The sequence below is a fragment of the Chanos chanos genome, chromosome 5, assembly GCF_902362185.1.
Source record: "Chanos chanos chromosome 5, fChaCha1.1, whole genome shotgun sequence".
Lineage (NCBI taxonomy): Eukaryota > Metazoa > Chordata > Actinopteri > Gonorynchiformes > Chanidae > Chanos > Chanos chanos.
Window position 1 is genome coordinate 17041523 of NC_044499.1, and position 20694 is coordinate 17062216.

The 20694-nt window shown below is 39.0% G+C and overlaps 1 protein-coding gene across 1 annotated transcript in view; it reads right to left on the bottom strand.

Moving 5' to 3' along the window:
- The window catches only part of tox (thymocyte selection-associated high mobility group box), a 46979-nt gene extending 26824 nt beyond the window's left edge, over positions 1–20155 (bottom strand). The window contains exon 1 of the mRNA XM_030775921.1: positions 20054–20155. Coding sequence (XP_030631781.1) covers positions 20054–20155 — 102 coding nt within the window. The remainder of the gene's footprint in view (positions 1–20053) is intronic.
- Positions 20156–20694: the final 539 nt, after the last annotated feature.

The window sequence follows — 20694 nt, forward strand, 5'->3', positions numbered from 1 at the left end:
GCAGCAGTTTTATAATTTTTTTTTTTTAAACGCTATCTCATTGAAGTGCCAGAACAGAAACTCTTCCGGACAGATAGCGGGGATTTCTGACTTTCTGTCTTGTTCACATTTCCACCAAAATGACATGTTGTCTCTATTAACAGGATATGCTTTTCAATTACATAAAGCACCTACATTTCTGAGCAACTAACACAACAAAGTCAGCAAACAAGCCATGGAGGAAAAATACCATTTCAAACTTAACGTCAAAGCCTTTCATAGGGTGCTTATTACTGTTCACCGTTTGAACTTTTATCACACTATATTGTGTTGGATTGGGTTGGTTTTTCAGACATTCGTGGATGGAACCTTCTCACTCTAGTCTAAACAGTACACTCTACACAAAGAACATTTTTTGAAAAACTGCATATTTGAAAAACTGCAATGGTAACTGAATAAACTGACCAGGTAATACCGCGTCTATGGTAACAGTTGTACATCTAGTGAGGTAAGTCTTTATCAAATGTGCATATCTAGATATGTTTGTTCTGTATAGTATGTAAAGTCTATCACCAGAGAACTGGTGGATTTTACAATGCATCTAAGCCCAGCTGAAAGGAACTTGTAAAGCCAACATTTCACCTCTATTCATATTTAGCCATATGCCTTTCATGTGTTCTTTTTGTTTGCTGAAAACATTTACTCACATTGTTTGCTAACAACACTATAAACACATCAGGGAAACTACAAAATCCCGAGATAGTGCCTATGACAACGTGGAAAAATTGTTGTCACAGTAATGATAGTAAACTCACATGAATGGAAGAAAAATAGTACAAGATGGATTCATCACCAGTGTAAGATGGAACAAATTATCCTACAAAAAAAACAAAACAAAAAAAACCACTAATCGCAACAAAGGTCAGTCAGGGACTGTTATATTTTCCAACTACCTTGATAATCTACGCTATCTCGTTGTCTACTGTCAATAAAGGCAGCAAAGACCATTTTCAGGTGTCCTATTTAGGCATGCGTATAATACATTAAAATCTGCAAGATCTCTTTTTATGAAACAGAAACCTAATCTTTCTCATCATAAATGAGCCTAATAAATCAACTGCTGAGAGCAATCGTTCCTTGTCTAAATGAGAGTATCGTAATTTTATGCAAATGTTATACAATAATCTGCATTCTATATCTGAGTGTAGCAATAAGATCAGATGTGCTACATTACTCATACTGAGCAGGTTCCAATCTAAACGAATAACATACAGAAAGGGAGTGGGGGGTGGGGGTTGGGGGTGGGCAGGCAGGGTGGATCTGAGTGAGATATATGATACTCAAAACATGTTGGTGATTGGGTGGATTTTTACTGCAGTGAGACACAAGAAGTTCTCAAGAAGATCTTCTCCACAATCATTTTCTCACTCATTTCTCATTCTCATATACAGCTTTGCATGGTGCTGTTCTCACACCTTATTGCCAGTGTTCAGGATGCTATAAAGGTTATTGTACACTTTCTTGCTAAACTCCAAGGGGATGGGGGTGGGGGGGGGTGGCTCATGATGATTTTCTGTCAATGGTTGATTTTTCTCTTTCTCTCTCTGTGTTTTAACATATCCTGCTCCAAACGGCTGACACTGGAAGGGAAAAAAAAGAGAGGTAATGGGATATGGCTGCCATAGAAGGTTTTGTCCTAAACATAATCATGCAGCTTGTATGCAATCAATGTGACCAGAATCATCTCTTGTGATTGCTTTTCATCAGGAAACGTCTAACGTTTCGCCGTTGCTGCAATGCACCCCCCTCTCCTTCCCTCTGCCCCCCCCCCCCAAAATGCATCATCTTTGACTTCAATGACTTTGTAAATGGCAAAAAATATAAAATGATCCAAGAAGCAAATAAGAAAAGAGGAGCCAATTGAATATATTTGTTGAACAGTCAGGCCATAATTTTGATGTTTATGGCTCCTGACAGATCTTGTGGATTCCTTTTTTATTGGATGCTGTATATTGACCCCTTTGTCAAATTGGCTTTATGCATTTGCTTCCCTGGTACAGGGTGATATGTCTAGAAGTGACATATCTGCTGCTCAGTGATACATACTGTAATCGAATAGAACGAATCCTATTTCTGGCTATGCACCTGGGCTCTTCTCTTATTGCCATGTTGTACTCATCATTTTCTATGACGCGCATGAGGACAGCATTATTCTTTTTTTTTTTTTTTTTTTTTTTTTACATTTTTTTATTTGTCTTCGTTTTTTCAATGTAGAGAAGCATTTTGCCATAAAACGCAGTAATGATGCTTCGATGAAATGGGCTGTGAGAATTAGTGGGAACAGTTCTTATCATATGAGGAATACACACTTCTTGGTTGGAATGTGATTTTTCCCCAAACCAAACTGTGGATTGTGTGCGTGCGTGTGTATGTGTGCAGGCAGACATGCATGAAAGTGTGTGTGCATGTGTGTGTGTACGTGTGTGTGTGTGTGTGTGTGTGTGTGTGTGTGTGTTTCTGTGTGCGATTTTCTTCTCTCAGATGTCCAGATGTGAATTAGAGGATTTTTTTTTTTTTTCGGGACACTGGAACCAATTTCATTCCTCATCAGTTTCTTATGGATGGTCAGTATATGGGAGAATCAAACAGAGAATGTGTATTCTCTCCACATCCTGTGGTTTAAATGCACTCACTACTCAGCACCATGCTCATTTTCTCTCCCTTTTATGTTTGACTCAGAGCTGCTGGAATGTATGTGCCCCTTAAAATATCTCTTATAAAAATGGATAAAAGGCATTTTCAAAATATGCTTCCTAAGCGGAAAACACACCATGGCTGTGTTTTTAAATTTCCTCTTTAAAATAAAAGTGCTTGTCTACGCACAGGAAATGACAAAACACAAATATAAAGTTACTTTTGATAAATTGCAATAAGAACAAGTATCATTTTGTACATATGCCCACAGGGATTGATGTTTGCTATGAATAAAACTGTCCAGTAGACAAGAACATAAAGATGCACTAGATATTATCTTTGGATCTTGCAGCTCATTCGTTTCATTATCTCAGCTAGCAGAAATACTCCTCTTGTTTATTCCAAAAACACATGCTTACAAAAAAAGCGCCAACAACTAGTACAGCTAAGCTAGTAAAATATGAATGGTTAAGGGTGTGGTAAGCTAAGCTAGTAAAATATGAATGGTTAAGATTGTGGTAGAAAAAAGCTACATATACAGTGGGTTTGGCTATCTTCTGCTCTACAGTAACAGCCACACTATATGTTGTCTTCCTATATTGCTGTCTGACTTTAAAAACACTTCTAACACTAATTTTAAAACAATAATGTCACTAAAACCAAGAACAGGTGCTTCCCAATATAATATTCATATTTACTATTAGCAAAGCACACAAAATATTCTATTTCCCTATACAGAACTTTGAGGCTTCCACCATTTCTATTGTTTGAACATGTAAGGAACATGAGAAATGATAAAAATAGATGCTCTCCACACATCGTAGACTAAATGATTTGTCAGTGACCTCAGGGATACAGAGCCAGTCCTCTGGTGTCTTGTCATTGTCACCACATCCATGGGTTTTGACTGTACATCCATGTGACGAGTCAGACAGAAGTGGCCATGTGGCCTGTTTCGCCCTCATTCTGAACTCTGTGTGTCAACGTGGATACACCCTCAAACACATCAATATTTTATTATACAAACGGGGTATGTTGCATGATGTTATGAACCGAATACTTCCATGGAGACTTGCCAAATTAAATATTCTCAGTTTCATTTTGATGCAGTGAACGACACCAAAATTACATTCAACCTCTATATTCATGTTGTCCTGTGTAATTCAGCACTGTAGGGATGAAACTCTTTCCCTGAGACCGAGTTACTTTTTACAACCTGATGACAGAAAAAGAAACATTCTGAAATCCATTCTGAGACAATGTCAATACATTAACATAAAGCTGCACTTGAGCAACCTACAAAGGTGTTTTTTCTCTTTCTCTCTTTCTCTCTCTCTCTCATGGTTTCATTTCAAGTGAAATCTAAAGGTCAGACTCGGTTACTAAAAGCAATAGTCCCTTAACTGAGTAGACATTCATGATGCTCCCATGTAGAAAATTATAGCTTCCTGCCCAGATATGTGAGTACATTACGATTTTCTTTCTTTCTTTCTTCCTTTTTTAAGAAATCAAATATGACTCAAAGGGAACCACTGTCGATAGCAACCACTTCTCTGAGAGGAACATGCAGGGGTTTGTTGTCAAACCAAATTACACACATTCTTTCCATGGATAAACCCTAGCCTGAATAATAAGCAGCCACAAAAGTGGGTCAGGGTCGCCATGGAGAGAGAGAGAGAGAGAGAGAGAGCAAGAGAGAGAGAGAGAGAGAGAGAGAGTTTTTCTCTCTCTTTTTGTTCCCTAGCATTCAATATCAAGAGTGGCAGTCATCTTTGACTTCAAATCATTCCTCTGATGAATAACCTTTGTCTGTACCGCATTACAGCACAAAGTGATTTCTTTTTTTTTTCTGTCTCTCCTCAAAATGGCAATTTTCTGAGAGCCTGGAGCTGAACTGAAAAGCGTCTTCATCCGTGTTCCACCACTGTAATTTATTACTGTGAGCCTGTGTGACTTTCATGACTACCTATAGAGGCATGCGGATATTAGGTCTCTAGATAGGGATGAGGTATAAATCACAGGTTGGCTCTTATTGAATTGGTGCGATTTCACTTTGCGATGCGTGCTATGTATGGATAGCTCCTTACATGCATTGTGTTGAGGTTTGTGCTTGGAAAAAAGATGCAGTGTTTTTATTTCATTGTAAAAGTATTCATTTATATCCAGTTGATTGCTATATATATATAAAAAACCTAAAGTACTGAGCACTATGATTGAAATGTGGCTTCAAGTGATCATTTTCCTATGTAAACCATATCCTTACAACAATCTGCGGCCATGTTTTGAAGATTTTTGAAGAGGGCCAGTTCATATTTGAATCCCTAGTATCAATTTCTGATGTGAGACAGGAATATCATCTACTAGAATTACAGTAAGGCATCTGGGAAACATTTAGCTTGATTGGTCTAATGACTCATGAATGATGACATATCACTCTTACTCTCTCTGTGGATTAAATAGCCTGCATACTGCTAGCTGAGCACTCTTATCATTGGGATGAGGACCCTGTGAAGCTAAACCATTTTATCTGGTCATACAGCATGCCGGAAAATGACGGTGTACTACAACATTGGCTATAAATCAGCTTTTACACCATTAGATAACTTAAATGTCTTTTTATCTAACTAGGACCTCAGTTACGCCTCAACACAGATCCCCATCTTAAACTGATTTGACTTTGGAAAGAGAGAGACAGAGAGAGAGAGAGAGAGAGAGAGTAAAAAAAAACACACAAGGAATAAAAATGATTAAGTTACAGAATGAGCAGCCACTGGCTTGTTAAATATACTCTCAGAGTGAAGCAGAATTACAGTGTATCATAATTTGCTGCTTCAGGAATCCCAATGGAGGTAAATGAAGGCATATTTCACAAGAGACCAATAGATGGTGACATGACCACTTAATTGCTGTATTTCACAACTGGCTGAGAGGAACATTCGCTTTGATAAGGGAGTATGAACAAGTGTTTTTCAGCACTGCGCCAAAACGGCAACATTTGTTTGTCTTGTTTGTCTTTTCTGTTACATATTTTGTTTATTAATCTGTAATGGGATGCAGCTATTTGTTGTTTAAAAATGGAGATGTTGAAAGTAATGTAAAAAGGTTACCTGTGCGAATAACTTATTATGTTTTAAAGTTCTAGCATCTAGTGGATGTTTACAGAGGAAAGATAGGTCAGGGTATTTTTATCTCAACAAGTGTGGTTTTTTTTTGTGTTAGCGTCTGAGAGTGTGTGTGTGTGTGTGTGTGTGCCACTTTTAAGTGCCAGTGGTGTCTGGGATATTGCACATCTACAGCAACGTTACACAACCCACATAAACTATTAACAGGACATAATTTGTGGGCCTCCACTTACACAAACTAGAACAAAAAAACATAAATTCCCACGACTTCACAACAGCACATATCCGACCACATACAAATGAACCACTTAACTACTATTAAACCACCTGTATTGAACCATTATACTTACCTAGTGACCCACATCTACTACACACAGTACTGGCCCATCTTATGATAAGCTTTACACTGAGAAACAGGGCTGAGTTAGGAGAACTTTGACATGGTGCAGAGTCCCGTCCTGTCCCCCCACCCCCTCCAACCCCCACCACCTCACACACACACAAACACACACACACACACACACACACTCAGTCTTATCACTTCACAGAATTTCTAGAGATGAAAATATCATGCTTATGACTCATAGAGTACCACCAGAAGCCTGTTCATTTAAAATGTTAAAATATAAAGCAATGCTGAAGGGAAAATCATTAAAAAAAAAAAATCCCATAAAAAAACCCCAAATACTTTACATTGTCATACAGATCTGGAAAGGTGTCTTAGAGGGCTGTCTTCAAATGCCCAAGGAAGCAGCATGTAGCCAAGACAATGTGTTCCACAGCAGGGCTCCTGTTTGTGAGGAATAGGACACCTCAAATCCACATATCCTACTTCATTAATGACTGTGTACGTCTACCCCCCCCAAAAAAAACGCCTGCCCGCTTACTGTGACACATATTTCACCATAGCAACTTCTGAACACTTCGCACTGGCACATGGCTGGTATGGTTCCACCCTGGCATTCAGCCCCTCAGCCCCTGTGTGGAGTGCATGAGTAATTTATGTAGGGTAGCATTTCTAAGACAAGGACCCTTGAGAAATCTAATCACTCTCGACAGACTCTTAGTATGTGTCCCTGGGCATGAAGGGAGGGAGACAAAAAAAAAAAAAGACTTTTGGATTACTCTCCATTCCTGTTTCAGGGTCATAAACTATACCAATGAACGGGCATCGCAACATAGATAGGACTCAAACACTGTCAGCAGGTGCAATGTTACATTATTATTTTTTTTTTCTCTGTCCGTATCTTTGTATGCGATGAAAAAAAAAAAAAAAGAGAGAGAGAGACAACACAAAGACGGGAGCCGGGACGACCTGAATGGATCCCAGCCAAAGGCGAGCTGAAAGGCCTGTGATTTTACCTATTGTGCTCTCTTGTTTAAAAAAAAAAAAAACTGTGCCAACTCCCATTACATGAAATTAAACTTAACCTCCAGTGCAATTAATTCAGAGGTTAGGTTTATTTTTTTTTCTTTTTCTCTCTCTTTTTTATGTTTCATGGCAGAATGCCACGCACAATAGCTTATTAAAATATGAATCTGCTTCTCTTTCAATTAAGATTTGCCCTCGTCACACCTGATTGACATGGAAAAGGTAACTTAGCACATTTTGGATGTAATTAATGAGCTATTTTTACATTTTCCGGATCTTTCCAACAAAATCTTAAACTCCACCGCTTGCGTTTATTTGAGTCTTACTTGCAGTTCTAATCAATAGCATAGATTGGGCCATCTGGTGAAAACATGAGGACCAACAAAGAAAATCATGTTCAGTCATTTTGCCGCTAATTTGAAAAACACAGGGGAAAATTAAGTAGCATATCCAAGAAAATCAAAGCACTAATATATCATTACACCTGACACGATATTTACAAAGAAACGTCCCAATCCTGTCTGGAGAAATATGGCAAATGAAGGGAGACTGTTCATTACTCAGGGCCTCCAATGCAAGTTGAAAAAAAGCAAAATAAGTAGTTGGAAGAACGACACCCTGGAGCGTACTGCTTCATACGACAAAGGCTCTCAGTAGGAGTCTACTGGATTCACACGTTGGGTTCTTTATCAGCATACAGCACAATGAGCAACACTGTTCTCATCTTCACTCCGCCCTACACTGGCACTGAGGACTGGTCCGCCTGCCTTACAGTGAGTTTTCTGCTTCTGTTTCGCTTACAGTTTGAGGTTTTTTTGTTTGTTTGTTTGTTTGGTTGGTTGTTTTTTTCAGTAGACAACATTAGCACTGAGCTGGTTGTCACAGGAGCCACAAGAAAAATTGTGTGAGAACTTATCTAAACTTATCATGTTTCAAAAAGATATATTCCCAAACATCTTGCCCAGATTTGATAGAACCAACTTTATCCATTGCAGTGGCTTTGACTTGTCTTTACAGAGCACTTTTTTTAAAAAATGTATTAATAGATCGGTATGTGTAAGTGTTAAAGGTGGCACACTATGATATGAGGAAGCTGCAGATGTTTTGGGGGGAAGGGAGGGAGGGGGGGGGGGGGGTCCTCCTGCACTTTGATCTAATGCAAAGCACACAGTTTAGAACTTGCAACCTTTATACATGTCTGGAACACGGTCATGAAATTGAGTCTCTTCCCTGTTGCCATGGTGCTGGCAAGGTGGGTGATAAGCATCAGAGATGCTGAGACACAAGCTCTGCTTTCTGAAAGCATGACCACAATCACTTCCTGTTCATTACCTCTCCCACTGGGAAAGCACATACACATTAATGTCTCTTGACCAATGAGCCACTGCTAAACACACAGCAGTGTGAAATAAGCCTATGGCTAGCTGCTCCTAATGCACAAACATCACAGCACTGGGTCATTCTCATTTTTTTTCTCTCTCTTTTACACATTAAGAGAGAGACATATAGGTTCAACATGCTGAGTTTAGCCGTTCAGTGTTTTTACTAAATAGGCTTGAAACAGTTACACCATAGAGTGTTCCTCTATTAGAATGTGGCTCCAGTTGACTAAAGGGAGGGGGGGAAAAAAACGAGTTTTATTGATACATGCTGTTGCCATGACAGGCTTTTTAGCTTCCTCATTTTGTGTGAGATCTAAGCGTCCTGAGCAAACACACAAATCTGGCCTAGCTAATGAGACTCAAATGAGACTTTAGCAATCTGCCCTTCAAACTAGTTTCTATGGGATCCTCCCACCTGCTGCAGTGCTTTTCTATCACTGTTCTATCTACACGGAATGAAGTTCATCAATATTCTATTTTTTACATAAAACTATTGATCACAAATAACCTGGGGCTGTTAGATTAATGCGGTAGTGAACTTGTTTGTTCAACGCAGCTTATGTTGTGCTAATCGTTTTGGACGGCAGAAAAACAACATGAACATAATGAAGCTCAGTGAATAGAGGTGAAACAATGTGGCAGCTATCTGTTTGCTAAAGATATCCATTTTTATCTATGGATTCAGTTTTTGCCTTTGTTGTTGTCTGTACCCGAATGAGTGAGATTAAGGTGTCTCATCTTTTAATATGTACCTCAGAATAAACGTTTCAGCTAGGTTTTAATAACTTATAACAGATTATACTCAGTAATGTAAAGCATATGTCAGAAAAAAAAAATAAAGATTTAAAAATTAAGTCCCTGAAGCCATGTAATAAAACATTACATTCAGTAGGAGCTGACCATTTTTACAGGGAGAGTGTGAGCTACTAAGCCACATTACTTGACATTTGCTCTTCACAAAGAAATTTAGGAAAGTAATGTAGGTATTGGAAAGACCTTTTTTAGTGGTATGACTTTTTTTAATAGTGGATTTTATCTGTCCTTCAGTAGTGTGCCTTCTTTTTTGGTAGTGAATATTATCTTTCTTTAGGCAATGTGACTTATCTTTTTATATTTTCAACACATTACAAATAACATCACTATACATGAATGCATCTTATAATACAACAAGTCCGTGTTTGATGTTTTTCTAAAAAAAGAAAAAAAAAAACCTCTTTGTATCTTAGACAGACATTGCTCTCCTGCATTGATTAAAGAATGTTTTTCAAAAAACAGTGACAACTGAACATTCATCCTTCAAAATGTTCAATCTGTCCTCTAGGTTCTTCTGCTTCCTCCGTCTTATGTTACCATCTTTGAATAAAATACAGAAGGAAACTCTTCCTTCCAAAGTGTCTGTCTCTTTCAACTGTGTTTTCAGTCTTAATGTTATGAAAACACATTACCAGAGCAAAAAAAAATACTTTAATGTTCTTAATATAGCCAAACACTTTCAATTTCTTTGTAGTGACAATACTTGTGTCAAAACATGACTGCCACTGTTTGATGCCAACTAGTCACACTAATGGTATTACCATTATACCTGACACAGTTTCTGGGAGCTTCATTTATCCACGACAAAGCAATTTCATGTTTCAACCACCTGTAAGCGGGCTTTTTTCAACGCAGCTCCTTGGCAAGCGTGAGAGAGCTCTCTTAATGTGCCCCAGGACCCATGGCTGCCAGGCTCATTTGTTTGTGCAGTTTTCTTTGCCCATGTTTAATTACAAGGGTGCAGCTGTTCCTCATTTACACTGGGGTCATATATTTGAGATGTCTCTCCCCTCCTCTGTGCCTTGTTTGCAGAGGGTAGAGTACTCCACCACCAAATCCACTGTTATCAAACCAGAGGGTTGAGTACTCCACCACCAAATCCACTGTTATCAAACCAGAGAGGAAAGTGTGGTGCTCATTGACAATTATTCTCTGACAAAGATGAACAATCTTTAGTGGAAGTTGGTCTGCATTGCAAAAAACCCCCCCAAAAAACAACAGAAAAAAATAACCTAACAAAAAAAACAACCAAACTATGCAATATCCTCTTACCCTACTGGGCTGATCAAAGGAACTATTCAAAGAGTGAACATAAAACATATCTCACCTGGACGGCCCTTATTTGCATTTACATGAGCAGAGTAACTGTTGACAAAATGCCCCCAGGCTTATCAGATTCATGAATTGTCTACAGGCTAGATCTCATGAAATGTTTGTGATGACAGACTCATTTACGCCATATCAGTAAAAACTCACATTTAGATTGTCACTGTTACCTGTTCCATTGTGTATAGTGAAAACTGTCTCTTAGAAAATGATTAAGTTTGTATGATAAACATACAGATTCTTAAAAAAAAATTTTTTTTCCCTGAAATCCTGGTTAAGATGTCACAAAAACCTTAACCTTTCAAAAATCAAAAGTACTCGAAATAACAAATGCTCAAAGGTTCATACGTATGAAAGTCTGAAATCACGAAGATAACCTATTGTTAGTTTAGACCGCCTATAAAAACTGTCTGGTCTACTTATAAAACAAACTGGTTTGGTAGCGTTTTTTGGGGGCATATTCTTTCTTCTTCAACGGAAAACCACAGAGAAGGCATGACTAATGCCAAACAAAATGGAGTATAAGTTTTTGCTGGTTTCCTGTTGAACTGTGCTCCTTGTTCTCTTCGTCTGCTGCCTTTCATTACTCGCACTCACAGCTTTCCTCATCACATTGAAAAAAAAAAAAAGAAAAAATCAGCCTCTCCTTCAGTGGCACAATCCACACACTTGCCATGTTGTGTTTAATTGCTCAGTTATGCACTCTACTCTGATTAAGATATATCTGCACTTTTTAAACATCTATGTAAAATACATCTGAAAACATCAATGAACTCATCATTGGAATGAATTTATTTTATCAAAATTCATCACTTTTAAATCTTAATGGCTCAATATATGTGTTGAATCGCATTACAGGACACAAGGCCTTACAAGAGGTAAACAACCGAAAATATGGAACATCGATCAACCTCAGATCTTCAAATAATAAGCTGAGCAAATGACTTGCTTCAAAGCACTTCACCAGACCATGAACAAGGACTCAGAGTAGTTTCTCTGAAAGCCAAGCATGCAATTACTCTTTAAAAGTCTGCTATTTTGGGTCGATTTTTAAGCTCAAACGCAGCTGTTCAAAGACCACAGCAAAGACATAACACACACACACACACACATATATAAACTCACACAAATAAGGAGTGAAGTTTTAAGCTTAGAACTTGGAACTGTATTCCAGCTACCATTACACGAAGAGGAAACTTCCAAAACAAATTTCACCCGCACTGTCAAAAATGCACCAAGATAAGTGCAGTAGATGCAATTGTGTATACACCACTGTCAAGGTTAATCAGTATATCCAACATTTACAGGAACACAAGAGCAGGATGCAGTTAAAGGTTTTGATTACAGCTAATGATAAGCATTGGGAAGGGCGAACCCATTTTATGATTCTGTTCTCCACAGGAGAAAGGTGTGGGCCCCACCTGCTAGATGTTCCTGAAATGTGATCTCTCACTTGTCACAAGACAGTGGTCACAGGTTCTTACAATACCTCCTCACTGATCACAGGAAAACTGTGCAAGCATCAAAAGCCATGACAGGTGCCACTTAAACACCAAAGAGGTCTTTGAATGAGAGGACATGGATCAGACCATTAGTTCACATACAGATGGGCCCACAAAGGCAAGGGTGTGTGCTCTTTCACAAAGCCACTGTGTGTGTGTGTGCGTGTGTGTGTGTGTGTGTGTGTGTGTGTGTGTGTGTGTGTGTGTGTGTGGTGAGTTTGACGTGTGTTTGGGAGTCACTGGAGTGAGGTCTTTCCACGCAACTAGTGCGTACAGCGTGAAACAATGAAGAGACACACAGACCATTGTCAGCAACCCAAATCACATAGAAAAAGCAAAAAAAAAAAAACATGTCTGCCTGTCTGTCTGTACACACAAATGCAAAAACAGTGCAAACACACATAATACAAATTCTAGAATAATGGCAATTCGCTATTCTGAAGGACAGAAGCAAATAAATAAACATGTCAAGACAAAAAAAAAACAACACTGGATGTGTGAAAGGCATGCTGTAGAGCACACACACACACACACACAAACACACTAAAATAACACAGGAAAATAAATTATGATGCAAAAATGTGCTTTGAAGATAGAAGCAATTAGGTTGATGGCAGGAAGAATGGTCGGGTGTTTTCGCATGGATCCAAAAAAGCTGGATCTGCACCACAACTTTCATTATATGGCTTCTCAGAAAAACTCCTTTATGTGAAAATGATTGCAATATGTTTCATACCGAGATTAAACCAAACAATTAAGCTATTCTGGATTGGTTTTCCTGGAGCCATCTGTTTGGATGTTTCCTCAAACTGAGAGCCTAATCAGCCATTCATATGTGGACTGTCATTGGGCAAAGCACACCAAAAAAAAAAAAAAAAAAAAAATGAGATGCCTCCATTGAATCGCAATCGCAGATTTGTGCCAGAGTTTCTTGACGTGCATCACGGGGCAGACAAAAAAACTCGCTCCACGAGCCAAAATGGAAGGAACACATGTCCAGATTTTATGATCATTATGTTCAGCTACTTAATGAGTTGATCTTTTGGCGTTTTTTTTTTTTTTTTTTTTCCCCCAACACACTATATTTGCTGATAGGGAGACAGAGATGGAAAGCTAATTATATTGAGGGAATAATCTTATTCTGTAACAAACATGACTGCAACGCTATGTCAGATTCGTTTAAATCTTCATCAAAGGCAGAGGCATAGAGGAGCGGGAGGAGAAAACTCCAAAAACAACACTGTAAATTCAGCCACTGTAAACATGTCACTAAAATTCCATCCCGTGAAAAAAAAAAACAAACTAATTTGAACGATATCTTGCCACAAAATGTTTTTGTTTTGTTTGTCTTGCTAATGATAACCTATTTATCCACATGAGAAAAAGCTTCAGAAAGCCTTCATATTCTCAATGACCCAGACTCTTTCTCTCTCTCTCTCTCTCTCTCTCTCCCTCTCTCTCTCCCTCTCTCTCTCTCTCTCCTGCTCCTCTGTCTAATGATCATATTTGATTCTGCTTTGTGTCTGTGCACTCCACCACTGGCCTCTTCTGATTAAATGAAATTGCCTCTTTTCTCTTTTTAACCACATGCTCCTCTTTGCCTTCTCCTTCCCATTTAGATGTCTTTTACCAGACGTCTACAGAATTCAGCTCAACCAAAAACACAGCATCTGATAGCTCTTTACTAACTAGTAGGTTTATTCATGTGTAAAGACAATCAAAGATCCTCAAATTTAGCCAATTTATTCATAGATTTGCAATAGCTGTTCAGCATTATATTCATTCTAACATTACCCTTATGAGTGTCTCTTTGTAAATCTGACAATACAAATGTTTTGTGTTTGTGCTTCAGTCATGTCATGCAAAAAAAAAAAAAATGTTTTGATCACCAATACATGCAGGACTAATTTGTTTACACAATTTCTAATCATGTATGCCAGCATAATATAAATCAGATCTCAATGAAGAATCAGTCTTAAAAGGTTATAATATAATCTTAAGAGAGAGGGGAGAAAAAAGATTCAGAGAAAAAGAATAGACTCCATAGCAGACATAGCATAATGAACAACATGACAAGAATTGACATGAAAAGGTCTCGCATGTAATGACCTTATATAATGACTGTGTGTGTATGTGTGTGTCTGTGTGTGTGTTTTTGTATATGGTTGTGTGTGTGCGGCTTTGTTGCAATGACCTCATATAATGGCTGTGTGTGTGTATGTATGTTTGTGTGCGACTGTGTGTGCTTCTTGAATGTGGATGTGTGTGGCTTTGTTGCTGTATGGTGACCTGTGCAGTAGTAATGAACTGCACAGAGGACCATAGAGCCTGTCTCTTTCGATATGCACACATGATACGCAATTAAAAACTCCATTCACATTCCAGTGAGGCTGTCAATCAGAAGCAAATCCTTTTTGACAGTAGCCAGTGAACCGTGCCTGCTAGCTGCCGAACAGGAGCTCCGACAGTAATGGCTTTTGTTACCAGCAAGACAAAATTCAGCAGCAATTAGGTTAGGGTTATATTAAAATATAAGGTTCCACTTTTTTTTTGTTGGAGTAATGTATCTTACATTTTTATTTTCTTCTCCTAATGAACTTAACTTGAGTTGAAATTCTTAACGTTCCTTTAATAACAGATGATAGAGGGAAACTACGGTGCATGACTCCAGCTATTTTACACTTGTGTTGTAAAAAAGAAAAAGAAAAATGCAAATGAATTTAGTTTGTTGTTGAAGCTTGTAAACACTTCCGAACCAAGTCAGCGGCAACGTGTGCCCAAGGCAGATTTGGTTCAGGGACACAATGAAAACGACTGGAAAGTAAACATGAGGTCCAACACCCACAGTGTCAAAAAAAAAAAGAAATCGACTGTTTTCTGAACTTCTTTACTTCTAACTTTCTTCACTTTACTCTTTCACAGTAAGTACATGATGTTTCCCTCACTGAATGCACTACTCACCCATTTATCCACAGTTTCAAATAAACTGCATCCACAAGGTTTTATGTCTTATCGTGAAATGAGAGCTTATCCAGAGGAGTGACATGGCCATGTCATCGTTTGCCCATGCTCTTTTAACGTGTCATAAATGCAAAGGTCATATCAATTACAGACAACCATTGGCTGTGTTTCCTGATGCACTTTTTTGCTTGACCTGAACCCAACGCTGCCAAAGATCACAGCTAGAGCAAACATCTCACATTTATGACAATCCACCCATGTGGGAACTGCAAGTGTAATGTTGACCTAAGTTATTGACACAGGGAAAACTCCCAGATATCTTTCGGCAAAGAGTCATGCAAAACCAAGCTTATAAAGGTGTGCGCTTGCTGCGAGAGTTTTGGTTGCAGGTGACCACTTTCACAGGACAAACCATAGTACACATGGAGGGGTTTATCAGAGCAGTTAGTACCCCCCCCCCTCCGTTCTCATAGTTGATCATTCCACATAGCTCTTGCTTTATCCTCATTTAATTCCATGGAGTACAGGCACTTAATGAGGAATAGCCAATCGTTTAAGACCTCTCAGCACGTAACTAGCATCTTTTTATCTCAGTATGAGGTCTGTTTACTTCATCAGCATAAACTGTCCATGTTGTTAACTATGTTGCTTTAAGCCTGCTTGGTTCATCTTACTTCTACGCTGCCTCTGATCAACTGTACACTTCAAAAGATATATTTCTCTTTCCCAACAACCGTTTGAAATGCTATGGCTGGCCTGCAGAACGTGCCAATATAAAACAGAACCTGATTGATGAATTCATCGATCATTTCTCACATTTAAGAGCGGTTTGATAGAACTTCTCATTCGATCAATGCACTAAAAGCAAGAGCAGAAGAATGAGGAGGCAAATGAAACGGCTGGTTTGGCCCTTCAGTCCACTGCCTGTCATCACATCACTTTTTCTGAGGAGCAGTGACCTGATAAACTGGGAGTATCAGAGCGCAGCTCCTCTCTCTCTCTCTCTCTCTCTCTCTCTCTCTCTCTCTCTCGATCTTTCTCACTCTCTCTCTCTCTGTGTTCTCATTGTCTTAATATTTAAGTGTTATGGTAGAGTCATTAAAACAATATTCTGATATTTACTTGAACTTCATATGTTCACCCTTCACTCTTTTACTTTAGTGTAGGTCCCAACTCATTGTTTACGTAGCACATAAAGTTTCAGTGAAAAAGCCACTCCTGCCTGTGTCCTCTCACACTAACCAGCTGAACCCCTATCTCAAGCACACACGTATACTATAGTTGCAGACCAAGGCTGCATGGCTGGGGGGGGGGGGGGGGGGGGTCTGGTGGTGAGCTCTGAAGCTCTGATGCCTGCTCTTGACTAACAAACACAAAGGACAGCATATAATGTCGGGCTTGACATCCCGAGACCTTGAAACATCCAGGACCACCAAAGACCTCAGTCATTTCCACTTAATTGAAAATGCCTGAGGCTAAGACACACACACACTGCAGACTTTATATTACAGGGCACGGTCCATGACAAGAATACATAACTGAGCTATCTGATTTCTCATCCCTTTTTAATGTAATCTACTTAGGACTAAAAATCGCATTTGGAATGTACTGAATGAGCATAAATGCTGTTTCTTCCAAGAGGACTGAGAGACATATGTCTGCAAAGCAAAGCAATCATACCAAGGATTTTTGATGTGTGATAAAGGCAAAGTGTATCTAAAAAAATACCAAAAATTCAAGAAAAATATACTGTTTATCAATGCAAATGAAGTTGTAGTAAACATAACGTCCCACAAAACTGGTCTTCTTCTGGTTCTCATCATCACTCAATAGTTATGATGATGTTTTGAAAATGTTACATGAAGTTACATTGTGCAAAACACTCAAAGTCAAACATATTGCCCTGAACTTCACACAAATATTTACAAACATACTTTAGGATATACAAATAGAATCACGGAAAATACTCAGATATGCTAATGAAAGCAGAAACCCAAACAGACGCAAGAGAAAGGTTTGTAGGTCCCTCAGCATATCATATACTTTGGTATTATACTGCAGTTACTTCAGAGCAATGTAAATGACTACTAAAATTAATACTCCTACACTTACTATGATGTTTGACAGCTAGATGGCCATTCCTCCCCTTACACTGGCATTAATCATTAATCAGCAAATATATATGCATGATGAACCCAGTGTGAACACATACAACCTCTGAATAAAGGTGGCATTAGCTTTATTAACACTGAGCATCAGATAAATGTAAATATTATGGCACCTATCACCTAACTCATGTAAATATTGCCATTAATATTTGAATATATGGTATTATTTGAATAGAGCACTATGTGCACACATGAAAGAGTTGCTAATGAAAGATATGGAACTCTCACACTCTCACAGATCCTTAAAAAAAAAAGAAAAGAAAAAAAAGAGACATATATGAACGACAGGCTTACAACACAATGAGTCATTGCTGGTGTTAACAGCTTGCCTGCATTATCTCATGAGCTATAATAACTTCAAGCCTACAAACTCCATTAAGTCAGGGGCTGAAAAACCAGCTGAAAGTCATTAAGCATGAAATAAATCATTGGCTTTGATATGGGCCGGCTTTGGCGGAGTAGTTTTGTTGGCCATTAATGGTCAGGGCTGCATCTATGCATGTTGTGTGTTTCATAATACAGAACAGACTGTAACCCAATCCTACCCACCATCTCTCACTCACATCTCTTGCTCTAGATCATTCCGTGTGTTAACAATAGCAGGACCTTGCGAGCACATCATCGCAGAATCACCAAGACGTGTGTCTCATAGCCCGACACTACCACAGCACTGTGGGTTCAAATTAAAAACACAGAAAACACAAACACGGTCATGGGTCAGGAAACAGAGGCCTCTGGGATGCCTTTAAGAGGGAAACTGCAGCCACAACACGAGAGCAAATCTCTATATATGAGACAGAAAAGCAGGAACAGTTTTTAGGTTTACAGATACAGTAAAAAAAAAAACTGTTGGATTTTTATCACTTGCAGTGTGTCCAAACGCGCGTGTCTCTGTGAAAAATATCAGTACCCGCAGTTTTTTGTCACAAAAAGAAAAGACAAACTTTATCTGACAACCCTAGGTTGGTTAATCCGTGTCAGCCCTTTCCAAATACACAAAGGTGAATCTGAAAGGGTTTCATCCAGTAAGCTGAAAAGAGTATAAACCAATGCTGTATAAATAGAGCAGCAGCTGTGTGCTTTTATTTATGAATCATATCCAAATAAATTGAACTGCTGAGGCCTTTGGAGGTTTCAGTTTGGAGAGAGACAGGTAGGTAGAAAAGTAATCAGATAGAGCTTGAGCAGTTATATGCTTACACTGAATCATCCATACTGGCAGCCTGACCCTTGTTTAACCACATACCATCAATTTCTGTCTATTTGTCCTGGAGATACCACACACCACTGTCACAATCACACTTGTTTGCTCTGCTATGTTTCTCCCTCTCTTTCTCTCACTCTCCACCTCTCCCTCTCACCCACTCCCACTGCCCCCCCCCCCCCACCCACCCCACTCCCACCTCCCCCCACCTCCCCCCAGCACTGAATTGCTAAGAAGATGAAAAATCTAGAGTGGAGTTGATATAGTCTGACTTGCCACTGCAGTAAAATTACACTATATAGATTATATCTGAAGGACCTCCCTCTCCTTCCCCCTCTCACCCTACCCCCAACATCTCTCTCTCTCTCTCTCTCTCTCTCTCCCGCTCTCTCTTTCTTCTTCCTCTCATTCTCTTCATTTTCTGCACTGAAATGATTTGTAAACTGAGAAAAGATTAACATGACTGTTTTGCTCCTGGCACATTGTTAATTTCTGACATATTCAATAGAATTAAATGTAGTTACAATAAACTATGTTTTATTCAATAAAATATAATATAATAACCCTAAAACACGCCGTGTGCCAAATTCAAGGGAGAAACTTAACCCAACATATGTGCTTTTCTCTTAGTTAAGGATGTCAAAACTATGGCAGTGAATCAAGAGGCATTGAAAGGAATAATACAACCCCCAACCCCCACTCCATCACCCCATAGTAACCCTACCCCCTCCTCATTTACACACACACACACACACACACACACAGAGAGAGAGAGAGAGAGAGAGAGAGAGAGAGAGAGAGAGAGAGTAACGTATCATTATAAGGAGTAGACAATCCAACATAGCTCCGTTGTTCCTCAAGAGAATAACTGAATCCAACATAATTTAAAATGCTACAAACTGACGGATAAAAATGAAAAGTGAAACATGAAATACAGCACCCTGATTAATTATAGTTAATAGTTGTACTATACACTCCAAACGCAGATGTTCAAACGCTGTACAGTACGCTACTCATTACACATTTGTGTTCACATAAAAAACAATACTACAAAAGGAGTTGCTACAGTTTAAAAGAACAGGTGCTTAATTTGAGAACAAGCTCGCGCAGCATGCCCAGACTTAACTGGGCTGAGCTATTTCCTCATTAATGGTTTATAAACAAAGTAGTCTACTACACGTACTTATAAAGATGTGGTACAGTGTAAGATTGCACTACTCTGCCGCCAATAGAAATCAGCTTTGTTAATTCTGAACTGGCTTGGAGTCTACTTCACATCCGTACACTCAGTGAGGACCGTTTTAGTCTCGTTAACACACAGGCTACTTAATCGAAATACTTTCTCCGGTCTCTCAAGCAAACTGGTTGTCAGTAAACTTAAAACTAGAGCGCTTAAAATCCCTTTCATAGCGAATAAGTATGCCATGCACTTTGTGTCACTCATGTACCTTAGAACAATGCGTACATCGACTAAAATGAGAACTGAAACTCTACGAAGTACGAATCTAGAACGAATAATTCACTGTTTACCTTATTGCAATACGGAGAGTCCGAATAGTGCGAGGGTCCCAGTCGGGAGGGATCTGTTGCTGATGGTGGCTGAGGTGGAGGTGGATAAAATCTCACGTCCATTTCAGTAAAAACATCAATCAACTCCTGCTTCTTCACTCGGAATTGTGTTTAAGTCTGAGCTGAAGATGTAAGAAAAATGAGAGAAACTAAAAACTGAAGAATACGTGCTGTAAAAGCCAGACTTTAGTGCCTCACATCCGTTCTTGGTTTTGAGAAAAACTTTTAAATGAACCACTATCGCAAGCCGTGACACAATAGATACGACAAACAGTTTGCGTAGGTTGTGCAGAAAACGCGCGTTTGATGATCACGCTAATGTTATTCTATGTCTTGACAGTGCAGAGTAAATGTAGATCTTCTCACTATAGCTCTGGTGTTGCTATTGAACGCACTGCGAGAGAGAGAGAAAAGCGGGGTTTGCCAGTTCGCCAGTATTCGCACAGTTCACACAAAAGACTCGCAAGATACACGAGCTGAAGCGACTGTACCTTTGACTTACATGTGGGGGGCGCTGCTATGAGCGCACGAACTTCATTAACTTGTGGTTGCATCAGTCAACGTATGGTGCTCATTATGAGATGTAGTGACCACTTAATTTA